Source organism: Malus sylvestris, chromosome 1 (genome assembly GCF_916048215.2).
Source record: "Malus sylvestris chromosome 1, drMalSylv7.2, whole genome shotgun sequence".
In the NCBI taxonomy this organism is placed as follows: domain Eukaryota; kingdom Viridiplantae; phylum Streptophyta; class Magnoliopsida; order Rosales; family Rosaceae; genus Malus; species Malus sylvestris.
In genome coordinates this window covers 20102621-20115388 of record NC_062260.1, presented here as the reverse complement: position 1 = coordinate 20115388, position 12768 = coordinate 20102621, and the positions used below count along the sequence as shown (strand labels likewise).

The 12768-nt window shown below is 41.9% G+C and overlaps 1 protein-coding gene across 2 annotated transcripts; it reads left to right on the top strand.

Moving 5' to 3' along the window:
• The first annotated feature begins 68 nt into the window (after positions 1-68).
• LOC126623719 (transcription factor GTE1) lies at positions 69-11886 on the top strand. 2 transcript variants are annotated; one of them, XM_050292702.1, is made up of 9 exons: positions 69-230; positions 322-450; positions 791-1006; positions 1402-1479; positions 10291-10515; positions 10630-10728; positions 10871-10929; positions 11155-11305; positions 11384-11886. In XM_050292702.1, the coding sequence occupies exons 2-9, from the start codon at positions 325-327 to the stop codon at positions 11603-11605; spliced, it is 1176 nt and encodes a 391-aa protein (XP_050148659.1). In that variant the 5' UTR covers positions 69-230; positions 322-324; the 3' UTR covers positions 11606-11886. The 2 variants fall into 2 exon arrangements, with proteins under 2 accessions (XP_050148659.1, XP_050148665.1); XM_050292708.1 differs by having other exon boundaries at positions 71-230; positions 325-450.
• Positions 11887-12768: the final 882 nt, after the last annotated feature.

Below are 12768 nucleotides of genomic sequence, written 5' to 3'. Positions count from 1 at the left end.
TTTTTAGGATAACCCATAATACTATTTTTGTTAAAAATCCCAAAGAAAATAGTAAAGCAAAACTTCTTTATAACCAACGAGGGTGAAACAAAAGCCGACGCCGTCGTTGGTGCTCAAACCTTTCGCCCGCAGCACAAAACCTCCTCCTTTTTACACACCCAGCCTCCCCGCCCGAAACCCAATTTCAGCGGCGCCATCATCTCCGCCGCAGCCTTCCACTTTACGCATTGGTTCGTGCTCTCAACTTTTCATGGCTTTAGCAAAAACAATTGTACTTATTTAGCGGCAAAAAACATAACCCACTATTTCATGCTTTTGCAGCAGATGGATCAAATGGAGGCGCCAATTCTAGATGCCTTCGACGGTGGAACAGTAGATTTTGCCGCCAATGGTGCAGAAGCAGAGTCTTTCAAGCACCGGGTTGATGAAATTTTCGTAAATGTTGATAAGGTAATCGAAAGCTCTAACCCGTTGATTACATTTACATATTGAATACTACCCGTGTAAGATTTTCTTCGTAAATTAGAAGTTTACTAATTTATGAGGGGAAATTGTTGAAGGCAAAATGAAATATATTTTGGGTTGGTTATTATGTAATTAGATGCTGATTTGTTATGATAATTAGTGTAATCTTGGTGGTTTTCAAGTTTAGAAAGTGCTTCCACGATTGTGTTTTTTCGGGTTTAACTTAAATTGGCGTCTCGTGTGATTGATCATGAGGTTTGTTTGTGAAGGTACAGACATTTATATAATGTTGTTGGTATTTCATGTTTTTTCTTGGGTTTTGCAGCTCGAGGAAAGAGTGAATGACATAGAGCAGTTTTACGCGACTACGAGTAAAAAGATGCCAAATGCGTGTAAAAGTAGCTCAACTGCAAAGGATAAAGATCAGACAAAACATGTTCCAAGTATTAAGAAGCAGCAGCAAGATGCAGCATGTAGGGAAGCAGCTGCTGCTAAGAGAATGCAGGAACTTATGCGCCAGTTTGGCACGATATTGCGTCAGGCAATCAACTCATTGGCTATCTCCTTATATTTTCTGCACTTGTATGTGTGCCTGATTACGTTTTAAAACATCAAGAACTGAATTTTTAAAATTTGGTCAGTTTTCTTTTGAAAATTCAACTCTACTAATTGATAGCTCTCCCTTGCCCGAAAATTGCATGTAACTGTTGCTGTACTTTTGAAAACATCTCATCCATGTGGGAAGTCTCGTAGTTATCTTCTGAATCTCTGTTAGTTCTGCTATAACATAATAGGATGTACTATCTTGGCTATAAGCTGAACCTACACTATTGAGAACCTTGAGTAGACGCTTTTAACTAAACATAATAGTGCATGGCTTTTTTGATCTGTGAGTTTCAATTTGTTTTTCTGATGCATATTTACTCTGGTCATCAGATTGCTCAGCACAAGTGGGCGTGGCCTTTTTTGCAGCCTGTAGATGTAGAAGGTCTTGGTTTAGATGACTATTATAAGGTAAAGTTGATTGCTTTTTCTTCAAAATTATGTTCTGGTCGGTATAAGAATTAATTTGTGTTATCATGAGTGACCCGTAGGAGAAAGGTCAGATTTTGAAACTCCTCTGCAAGGAAAGGTTAGATTTTGTGGTATTTGATTTCTTTTGTTGTCGGTTGAAAGCAACAAGAAGAAAAAGAAGGGCGAGGGGAGGTTCATCTAATGGAAATGCATATTAAGTATTTTATAAATTTACTTCTCTGACACTTGTGTAACTCCTTAAGACAATAACAGTAAAGTAGGATAATTGCCAATTGTATTTTATGACTTTGTTATAAAGATACTATCTAACTCCGCCTATGTCTTACATGGCCGGTCCCAAGCCCGGATAAAGGAGGAGGGGGAGGGCGTCAGGTAGTCGACAGCCGGCACTCCATGATCACGTCGAATCCTTATGAAAATGAATCCAGAACAAAATCGCGCTAAAGCTAGGGTGTCACCCGTAAGTGGCGCGCTGTGTGGCCCGAGCACAGTGATAAGTGAGCAAGGGTCGCTGTATCTCCATCGGCACCCGGATGCAGTGTTAAATGAGCAAGGGGGCCATAGAAACTTCTTTTCGAACGACTCCACTCAAAGTTGTTTGGGAGCATATGCTCCTATCAACTTTACCCGGGACACACAAAAGAAGTACTTTGATCCTATTAGACAGGGGAGGGTGAAGAAGCTAGGACAGAAGGGTAGAGTTCAAGAGAGCAAAATGCGTTTAGGAACGTGGAATATAGGAACCTTAACGGGAAAATCTATGGAAGTAGTGGAAGTTATGGTGAGGAGAAGGATAAATATTATGTGCCTACAAGAAACTAAGTGGGTTGGTAGTAAGGCAAAGGATCTAGAAAACTCAGGGTTTAAACTTTGGTATTTGGGCACAAATAGAACGAGAAACGGTGTTGGCATCATCGTGGACAAGACCTTGGTACAAGATGTTGTAGATGTCAAGAGGGTAGGAGATAGAATCATGGCAATCAAGATTGTAATAGGACAAGAACTTATCAATGTGATTAGTGCGTACGCACCTCAAGTAGGGTTGGATACGAGTTCGAAGGAGAAATTTTGGGAAGATCTTGGAGACTTGGTGCAAGGAATTGCTCAGACGGAGAAGTTATTTATAGGAGGAGATTTAAATGGACACGTGGGCAGGGAGACAGGCAACTATGGAGGTTTTCATGGTGGCCATGGTTTTGGGGAGAGAAACGAGGATGGGGAAGCTATCTTGGATTTTGCAATGGCATATGATCTCTTCTTAGCCAACACCTTCTTTAAGAAGAGAGAAGAACATGTGATCACCTACAAGAGTGGGTCGTCAAAAACACAAATAGATTTTCTTCTAATGAGGAAAGGGGATCGTATAACTTGTAAGGATTGCAAAGTTATACCAGGAGAGAGCATGGCTAATCAACATCGCTTGTTGGTGATGGATGTACATATCAAAAGAGTAAGACAAAAGAACAAGACTTGGAAGTGCCCAAGGACTAGATGGTGGAATCTAAAAGAAGAAAAACAAGCCATTTTCAAAGAGAAGGTAATCACCCAATGTGTGTGGGATAGAGAGGGGGAAGCTAGCCAAATGTGGGATTCCATGGCTAGTTGTATCCGAAAAGTAGCAAAAGAGGTATTAGGAGAGTCCAAGGGCTTTGCCCCACACCAAAAGGAATCTTGGTGGTGGAATGAGGAGGTACAAACGAAGGTGAAGGCTAAGAAGGAATGTTGTAAAGCCTTATACAAGGAGAGGACCGATGAAAATGGTGAAAGGTATAGAAAAGCGAAGCAAGAGGCGAAGAAAGCTATCAGAGAAGCTAAGTTAGCGGCTTACGACGATATGTATAAACGACTAGATACCAAAGAAGGAGAGTTGGATATCTATAAACTATCTAGAGCAAGGGAAAAGAAGACAAGGGACCTAAACCAAGTGAGGTGCATCAAGGATGAGGATGAAAAGGTTTTTGCTACAGAGAACGCGGTTAAAGACAGATGGAGAGGTTATTTTCATAATCTTTTCAATGAAGGACATGAAATGAGTGCTTCTTTAGGGGAGTTGAGTAACTCAGAAGAGTGTAGAAACTACTCTTTTTATCGTCGAATCCGGAAGGAAGAAGTGGTTGTAGCTTTGAAGAAGATGAAGCATAAAAAAGCAATAGGCCCAGACGATATACCAATCGAAGTGTGGAAACTTTTGGGAGAGACAGGTATAACATGGCTCACTGACCTTTTCAATAGGATTTTGAAAACGAAGAAGATGCCAAATGAGTGGCGAACGAGCACTTTGGTGCCTATCTACAAGAATAAGGGCGACGTACAAAATTGCATGAACTATAGGGGTATTAAGCTAATGAGTCATACAATGAAGCTCTGGGAGAGAGTCATTGAGCATAGATTGAGGCAAGAGACACGGGTTTCGGACAACCAATTCGGGTTCATGCCAGGGCGCTCAACCATGGAGGCAATCTATCTCTTACGAAGATTGATGGAAAGATATAGAGATGGGAAAAAGGATTTACACATGGTCTTTATAGATTTGGAAAAAGCGTATGATAGGGTCCCAAGAGACATTCTTTGGAGGATTTTAGAGAAGAAAGGAGTACGAGTAGCATATATCCAAGCTATAAAGGATATGTATGAAGGAGCAAAGACTGCCGTAAGAACTCATGAAGGACAAACCGAAAGCTTTCCCATAACTGTAGGATTACATCAAGGCTCATCCTTAAGTCCTTACCTTTTTGCGTTGGTAATGGATGAGTTAACATGACATATTCAAGATGATATTCCTTGGTGTATGCTTTTCGCAGACGATATAGTGTTGATAGATGAAACTCAGGAAAGGGTAAATGCAAAGCTTAACCTTTGGAGAGAAGTGTTGGAATCTAAAGGTCTTCGCCTAAGCCGATCAAAGACAGAATATATGGAGTGCAAGTTCAGTGCAAATGGAGGCCAAAACGAGTTAGGGGTGAGGATCGGAGATCAAGAAATACCAAAGAGCGACCGTTTTCGTTACCTAGGATCTATCTTGCAAAAGAACGGAGAATTAGATGGAGATCTCAACCATAGAATACAAGCTGGATGGATGAAGTGGAAGAGTGCATCCGGCGTGTTGTGTGACCGCCGTATGCCACTGAAGCTCAAGGGAAAATTTTATAGGACGGCAATAAGGCCGGCGATGCTGTATGGCACAGAATGTTGGGCGGTGAAACATCAACACGTACACAAAATGGGTGTAGCGGAGATGAGGATGCTTCGTTGGATGTGTGGGCACACGAGAAAGGATAAGATTAGGAATGAGGATATCCGGGGTAAAGTAGGAGTAGCCGAAATTGAAGGAAAGATGAGAGAAAATCGGTTACGGTGGTTTGGACATGTGCAAAGAAGGCCTACTGACGCTCCGATTAGAAGATGCGACTATGGGACAGAGGTTCAGGGCCGAAGGGGTAGAGGAAGACCTAGGAAAACTTTGGAAGAGACTCTAAGAAAAGACTTAGAGTACTTGGATCTAACGAAGGACATGACACAGGATCGAGCACAATGGCGTTCTAAGATTCATATAGCCGATCCCACTCAGTGACTTGGATTTTCCAAGTCTCCAACTGAGAAGTTTTCCTCACTCGGGAAATTAAGGGAACACTACCCCAACCTACATGCTCCACTCAGAAAGCTTCAACATACAAGCTTCAACAAAAGAAAATTCAAAGAACTTAGCGAAGAAGGCTTTGGTGTATTTAACACAATACGTTGAAATGAAGGAAAGCTTATTTATTGATATCCCCGATAAGCTACAAATATGTACATATACATGAGTCAAAATAAACACACAAGAGGGAGCCTTCACAAAGGTTGCTTAGGAGAAGTCTCAGCAGTCGGTAGAGCCCCAGAAAGAGAAGGCACCGGAGGGGGATCATTTGGAGCCTCAGTACTGGACAGAACCCTAGAAGGAGGAGGCATCAGAGGTTGATCATTTGGAGCTTCATTACGCGGTACAGCCCCAGAAGACGAAGGCAATAAATGCCTTTGGAACAAACCCACAAATCTCTGATGATCAAGTAAAACCTGACCATCAGTTTCCTTCATCTGGTCAAGCTTCCTCTTCATGTTTGTAGCATAGTCATGTGTGAGCCGGTGCAACTGTTTATTCTCATGCTTGAGCCCTCTAATCTCCTGTTTGAGACTCATCACTTCAGCCGCCAATGATTCAACTTGGCGGGTTCGAGCAAATAGGCGTTGGGCCATATTAGACACAGAACCTGCACACTGAACACTGAGAGCCAGCGAATCCTTAACAGCTAACTCATCAGACCGTTTGGAAAGTAGTCTGTTATCTTTGGGAGTGAGAAGGTTCCTGGCCACCACCGCAGCGGTCATATCATTCTTCATCACGGAATCCCCAACGGTAAGAGGACCAGTAGGGGAGACGAAGGATGGGCGCCATATGTTGTCTGGAGAAGGCGGGGCTGCCTCTTCAACAAGGTTCAAGTCAAAACGACGGTCGGAGGGGCCAGACATTTTCAAAGGTGTTGAAGAGAGAAGAGGTCGGACAAATCAAGATCTTAGAAGTGCAAGAATGAAGCTTCTACTGGTGGAGATTCAAGTGTGCTTTGGAACTTAATGCCAGCCCCTATAAAAATCTGCACTCGACGGAGCTTCAGAAATCGAAGAGGCGCCTGCTCAGAAATCGAAGAGGCGTTTGCTTTCTCAAAAGCTGAGCTGCTTAGAGATCACGAGGGTTGATCTCAGAAATCGAAGAGGCGTTTGCTTTCTCAAAAGTTGGGCTGCTCAAAGACCACGAAGGCCGATCTCAGAAATCGAAGAGGCGCTCGCTTTCTCAAAAGCTGGGCTCCCCAGAGATCACGAGGGCCGATCTCAAAAATCGAAGAGGCACCTACTTTTCCAGCCTTGTCAGCACCTGTCACACGCACACTCAGCTTTGCGAAAATTATGGGCATTCTGTCGAAGACTTCTGGGGAAGTAGAAAACACATGAATCTTACTGTTCAATCACCCACTTCCCACACGCAACAATAGCTCATGGGTACCACAGATAACTTTGCCAAAGTTCTCTGCCAAGGTTGAGCACGTGAAGCTTGCAGCTCCCACTACATCGCTCTGACCAAGAAGGGTAAAAGAATAGCAAAGAAACAGCACTAACAAAGTTTAGACCCATAAATTTTGAAGGTCTAGCTACCATATTATTACCCACAAGGGTAAAGGAACAGTACCACTGCTGGATAATTGGAAAGTCCCTGTGTGTCAACCTCTCTGCTTCGTGGCAAGGTAGACTAGCAAACATGCCCAACCTTTACTCACATTCGAGAAAACACTCCCAATAAGATTGCTTGCTCCAAAATCGAAGAGGCACCGTCCTCCGAATCTCGAGAGCCAGACTCCCAACATGACTACTTTATTAAAAATCGAAGAGAGGGTAAAGGAACAGTACCATTGCTGGATAATTGGAAAGTCCCTGTGTGTCAACCTCTGTGCTTCGTGGCAAGGTAGACTAGCAAACATGCCCAACCTTTACTCACATTCGAGAAAACACTCTCAACAAGATTGCTTGCTCCAAAATCGAAGAGGCACCGTCTTCCGAATCTCGAGAGCCAGACTCCCAACATGATTACTTTCTCAAAAATCAAAGAGACACTGCTCCCCGAATCTTCGAGAGCCAGACCCCCAGCCTGATTGCTTTCTCAAAAATCGATGAGGCATCGTTCTCCGAATCAATCGAAGAGGCGCTCGCTTTCTCAAAAGCTGGGCTGCTCAGAGACCACGAGGGCCGATCTCAGAAATCGAAGAGGCACCTACTTTTCTAGCCTTGTCAGCACCTGTCACACGCACACTCAGCTTTGCAGAAATTATGGGCATTCTATCGAAGATTTCTGGTGAAGTAGAAAGCACATGAATCTTACTGTTCAATTACCCACTTCCCACACGCAACAATAGCTCATGGGTACCACAGATAACTTTGCCAAAGTTCTCTGCCAAAGTTGAGCACGTGAAGCTTGCAGCTCCCACTAAATCGCTCTGACCAAGAAAGGTAAAAGAATAGCAAAGAAACAGCACTAACAAAGTTTAGACACATAAATTTTGAAGGTCTAGCTACCATATTATTACCCACAAGGGTAAAGGAACAGTACCACTGCTGGATAATTGGAAAGTCCCTGTGTGTCAACCTCTCTGCTTCGTGGCAAGGTAGACTAGCAAACATGCCCAACCTTTACTCACATTCGAGAAAACACTTCCAACAAGATTGCTTGCTCCAAAATCGAAGAGGCACCGTCCTCCGAATCTCGAGAGCCAGACACCCAACATGACTACTTTCTCAAAATCGAAGAGAGGGTAAAGGAACAGTACCATTGCTGGATAATTGGAAAGTCCCTGTGTGTCAACCTTTGTGCTTCGTGGCAAGGTAGACTAGCAAATATGCCCAACCTTTACTCACATTCGAGACAACACTCCCAACAAGATTGCTTGCTCCAAAATCGAAGAGGCACCGCCCTCCGAATCTCGAGAGCTAGACTCCCAACATGATTACTTCCTCAAAAATCGAAGAGACACTGCTCTTCGAATCTCGAGAGCCAGACCCCCAGCATGATCGCTTTCTCAAAAATCGAAGAGGCATCGTTCTCCGAATCTCGAGAGTCAGATACCACAGACCACTTTTTCAAAGTGCTCTGACAGAGTTAAAACATGTGAAACTGACAGCTCCCACTACCGTGCTATGACCAAGCAGGGTAAAGGAATAGCATTACTACTTGTTGTTAGGGAGACTCCTATATATGTCGACCTCCATCCCCAACGGACAGGCAGACCTGCAAAAATGCTCAACCCTTCATCATATCTGAGAGGGCACTCCCAACGAAGCCTTTCGAAATATTCAGCTTTCTTTCCCCCCGATAATACCTCTGCAAACAAGCTATACTAGAGCAAGAATATCTCATATCATCAGGGTTAAAAGCAAGAGTATCCCATATCATGCTTTTTCCCTGTCTTTTCCTTTGGCCTTGTTTTTACCTGTAAGACAAGGAGAAAGAGAGCAATCAGTCAGCACTTGGAATCAAGCTTCCAGCCAGGAACTGACTTCCTGGAACCCCTTACCTGATTACTTACCTGGCATTGCTCTCGAGTACTCATCTTCAACATCTTATGTTTCCAGGGAAGATTCCGCATCTGCTTGAGGAACAGATAGGGCAAGTGCGAAGGATACAAGGAAGCATGTGGAGACAAGCGTAACAGCACACGTGCCGATACATCCATTACTCTGTCAAAAGCAAAAGTATCCCATATCAGCAGGGTGGAACGTACTCTAGATTTGATGGACTTGTTTTGACCCTCAAATTCTTCAGTCGGCCTTATACTCTGGAGGAAACCAGAAAACCCTCCAGCTCAGTTCAAGAATAAGCCTGTGGAAAGTTACTTCTTCAAAAGCAAAAGTATCTCATATCATCTCTTCTCATTTTTCTTCTCTTTATCCTTCATGCTGTTGCAAGACGGGGAGAAGGTGAACAATCAGTCGGAGCTCTGATTGCTTACCTTGTCTGTCACCTCTTTCAGCAGACCCCCTAGCTCGGCGACTTGGGGGACTCCTACTACATGATTTGTATCGCGCTTGACCAAGCTTGAAACTACAAGTAAGCTTCAAGTGAAATTGATACATTACCTTGTGCATCTCCACCAGTTAAAGATACCACCCCTGGATGGAGGAAAAGTACTTCCAGAGAAGATGCCACATCTACTTATGAGACTATTAAGGCAAGTCAAGACGACACCACACTCCGATACTTAGAAGTTTCGTGATTACGAGATCATTCTCCCACAATATTTCCTAATGTCATTTGTACTAAATCATTCACTTGTACTCACTAAAGGAGAGCTTGAACCTATGTACTTGTGTAAACCCTTCACAATTAATGAGAACTCTTCTATTCCGTGGACGTAGCCAATCTGGGTGAACCACGTACATCTTGTGTTTGCTTTCCTATCTCTATCCATTTATATACTTATCCACACTAATGACCGGAGCAATCTAGCGAAGATCACAAAAAGCGACCGTTTTCGCTACCTAGGATCTATCTTGTAAGAGAACGGAGAATTAGATGGAGATCTCAACCATAGAATACGAGCTGGATGGATGAAGTGTAAGAGCGCATCCGGCGTGTTGTGTGACCGTCGTAGGCCACTGAAGCTCAAGGGAAAATTTTATAGGACGGCAATAAGGCCAGCGATGTTGTATGGCACAGAATGTTGGGCGGTGAAGCATCAACACGTACACAAAATGGGTGTAGCGGAGATGAGGATGCTTCGTGGGATGTGTGGGCACACGAGAAAGGATAAGATTGGGAATGAGGATATCCGAGGTAAAGTAGGAGTAGCCGAAATTGTAGGAAAGATGAGAGAAAATCGGCTCCGGTGATTTGGACATGTGCAAAGAAGGCCGACTGACGCTCCGGTTCGAAGATGTGACTACGGGACAGAGGTTCAGGGCCGAAGGGGTAGAGGAAGACCTAGGAAAACTTTGGAAGAGACTCTAAGAAAAGACTTAGAGTACTTGGATCTAACGGAGGACATGACACAAAACCGAGCGCAATGGCGTTCTAGGATTCATATAGCCGACCCCACTTAGTGGGAAAAGGCTTTATTGTTGTTGTTGTTGTTGTTGTTGTAAAGATACTATCTACCGACTTCTAGCAGGCTTTTCTTACTTTCCTTATCGATCCCTGTACAAGATTCATGTGTTATCGAAGCATACCTTCTATATAAGTGTAAAACTAATCTGTTGTGCATCATGTTGTAGGTGATTGACAAACCAATGGATTTAGGCACTATTAAAAATCAAATGGAGGCCAAAGATGGTACTGGATATAAACATGTTCGGGAGATATTTGCTGATGTGAGGTTGGTTTTTAAAAATGCGATGAAGTATAATGATGACAGAAGTGATGTTCATGTTATGGCCAAAACTTTGATGGCAAAATTTGAGGAGAAGTGGCTCCAGTTTCTGCCTAAAGTTACGGAGGAGGTATATCCCAACATAATGATATGGGGTTCAGTTTTGTTGGGTTTGTACTGAAAGTAGTTTAGCATCTTGGTTAATTTCATGATAATTTTTAACTTTAGAGCAATATACTTTCAGGAAAAAAGGCTAGAAGAGGAGGAGGCAGAAGCACAGTTAAATATGCAACTTGCTGAAGGTGCTGCTCGTGCCAAAATGGCTAGAGATTTAAGTAACGAGGTCTGTTAAATTAACCTTCTTATGTGCATATGATCAATATTGATTACAACCCTCCATAAGTATAAGATTATTTCCAATTTTGAAAATTACTACCTTATCATGGACATCTTTTAAAATAAATTCTATGATGTCTTCTTTGCAGCTTTATGAGATTGATATGCATTTGGAAGAACTCCGCGAAATGGTTGTTCAGAAGTGCAGGTTGTTCAGTGCATCTTCTCTTTTCAAACTATGTTTCCATATACATGTTGACCCATTGAATGTAAATTTATTTCGTATCTGCTTCAGTAATGTGTATATGCGTTCTGCGGTCTATTTGTGTGTGCGTGTGTGTGCAGAGGGAAAGAGTGTATTTTTATGCATGAAATCCGTTGTAAGTGAATGCCTTTGCAACAACCATATCTTATTTTGTGAACATTGTTTCAGAAAAATGTCTACTGAAGAGAAGCGAAAGCTTGGGGTAGCCCTTACCAGATTGTCGCCTGAGGATCTTAGCAAGGCATTGGAGATTGTTGCGCAAAGTAATCCAGGTTTCCAGGCTACTGCCGATGAGGTGGACCTTGACATCGATGCTCAGGTAACCATTTTCATTATTGATCATCATCTAACCTCTCGTTTGTTCATATTTCCAAGTTCTTATACTATATTCATGCAGACTGAGTCTACCTTGTGGAGGTTGAAGTTTTTTGTGAGGGATGCTATTGAAGTTCAAAGCAAGAGTCCAGCAAGCATGGGCGGCAACACCAACAACGCTAATAACCACAACAGTGGAAACAAAACTAACAACATCAGCAACGCTACTAATAAGCGAAAAAGAGAGATTTCTGATGCGATCGTCAAAACTGCCAAGAAAAAGAGTAAAAAGCCATCTCCTTGATCATGCTGTGCCATGGGAGAGAACATTAGGTTGCGCTTTCTGTCTTTTTATTTTATTTTCATCGATTTTTGTTCTGGCAACTTAATTTTTTCGCATTTGACCAAGTTTTGTTCGTAGTGCTTCATTTCACATTTTAGTTTATGCATCATCTAATGACTTATGAGTGGTGTATGTAAATCTGTATGATCTCCTAGTCCTAGACATGTTCGAATTTGGGAACAATGTGAATCTACAAGTTGGACGTACGGTTCTTATATATATATAAATTTCCAGTCACATAATGTTTCGTATTTGCTGTACTATGAAATTTGATTACACGTTCTCAAGGAGTTCGTTGTTTGTTTAAACGATTAAAAGTGTTTATCCATACACTTATTTTTCGTGTTCGATTTCTGTTTCCACAATATTGCTTGGTTGAAACCCCATATTCCGACATATTGCGTACTACATTTAGGAAAAAGTTGAGATTTTTATTTATTTTTTGCTACTAACTAGGGAAAAGTTGAGATTTATGCAAGTCCTAGTGTAATGTACGTGGACTAGTTTAGTTGATCATGGTACTATGTGGGTCGTTGTGGAATAATTAGCTAAACCATTGAGATTTGTTGCTATTTGTGCAAAATTTATTAAAAATTATGCCAATCAACGATTATGTGAATTAAGAATACCTTGATGCAACAACGACTATTAAAACATTTTGAGAATTACCATTTGCGCTGGATTTATTCAAGATATATATTAGTCGCTAACTATGAATCTAGAGCAGAATGTGAATCTAGAGCAGAATGTGCAGCTCTTTGTCCGACTTTTAAGAATAATTTACATTTTGCACGACATTCATTAAAGATATATACCAATTAACGGTTATGAGTTTATATGAGTATGTTTGTCTCTTTGTACCGACAATTTAAATAAGTTAAGACTTGTTACCTTTTGCGCTAAATTAATTAAATATTCATAGCAATCAACAATTACGAGTTTAAGACAGTATGCGAGTCTCCTTGCAACGACTTTTTAAATATTTAAAAATTAGTTGCGGTTCACGCGATACTCATTAAATTTTTTACACAAATCAACGATTATCAGTCGCCCACCTCAAATCTAATATAATGAAATCCAAAATCTAACACCAATAATTTCTAATAGGAAAGCATTTCTGTGTC

Bases quoted from the DNA above. Each gene is read 5' to 3' on its own strand.
- LOC126623719 (XM_050292702.1), top strand. From the start codon at position 325: ATGGATCAAATGGAGGCGCCAATTCTAGATGCCTTCGACGGTGGAACA. The intron at 1,007-1,401 runs GCAATCAACTCA...TCTGGTCATCAG, and splicing joins TTGGCACGATATTGCGTCAG to ATTGCTCAGCACAAGTGGGC. The intron at 10,930-11,154 runs GTTGTTCAGTGC...ACATTGTTTCAG, and splicing joins ATGGTTGTTCAGAAGTGCAG to AAAAATGTCTACTGAAGAGA.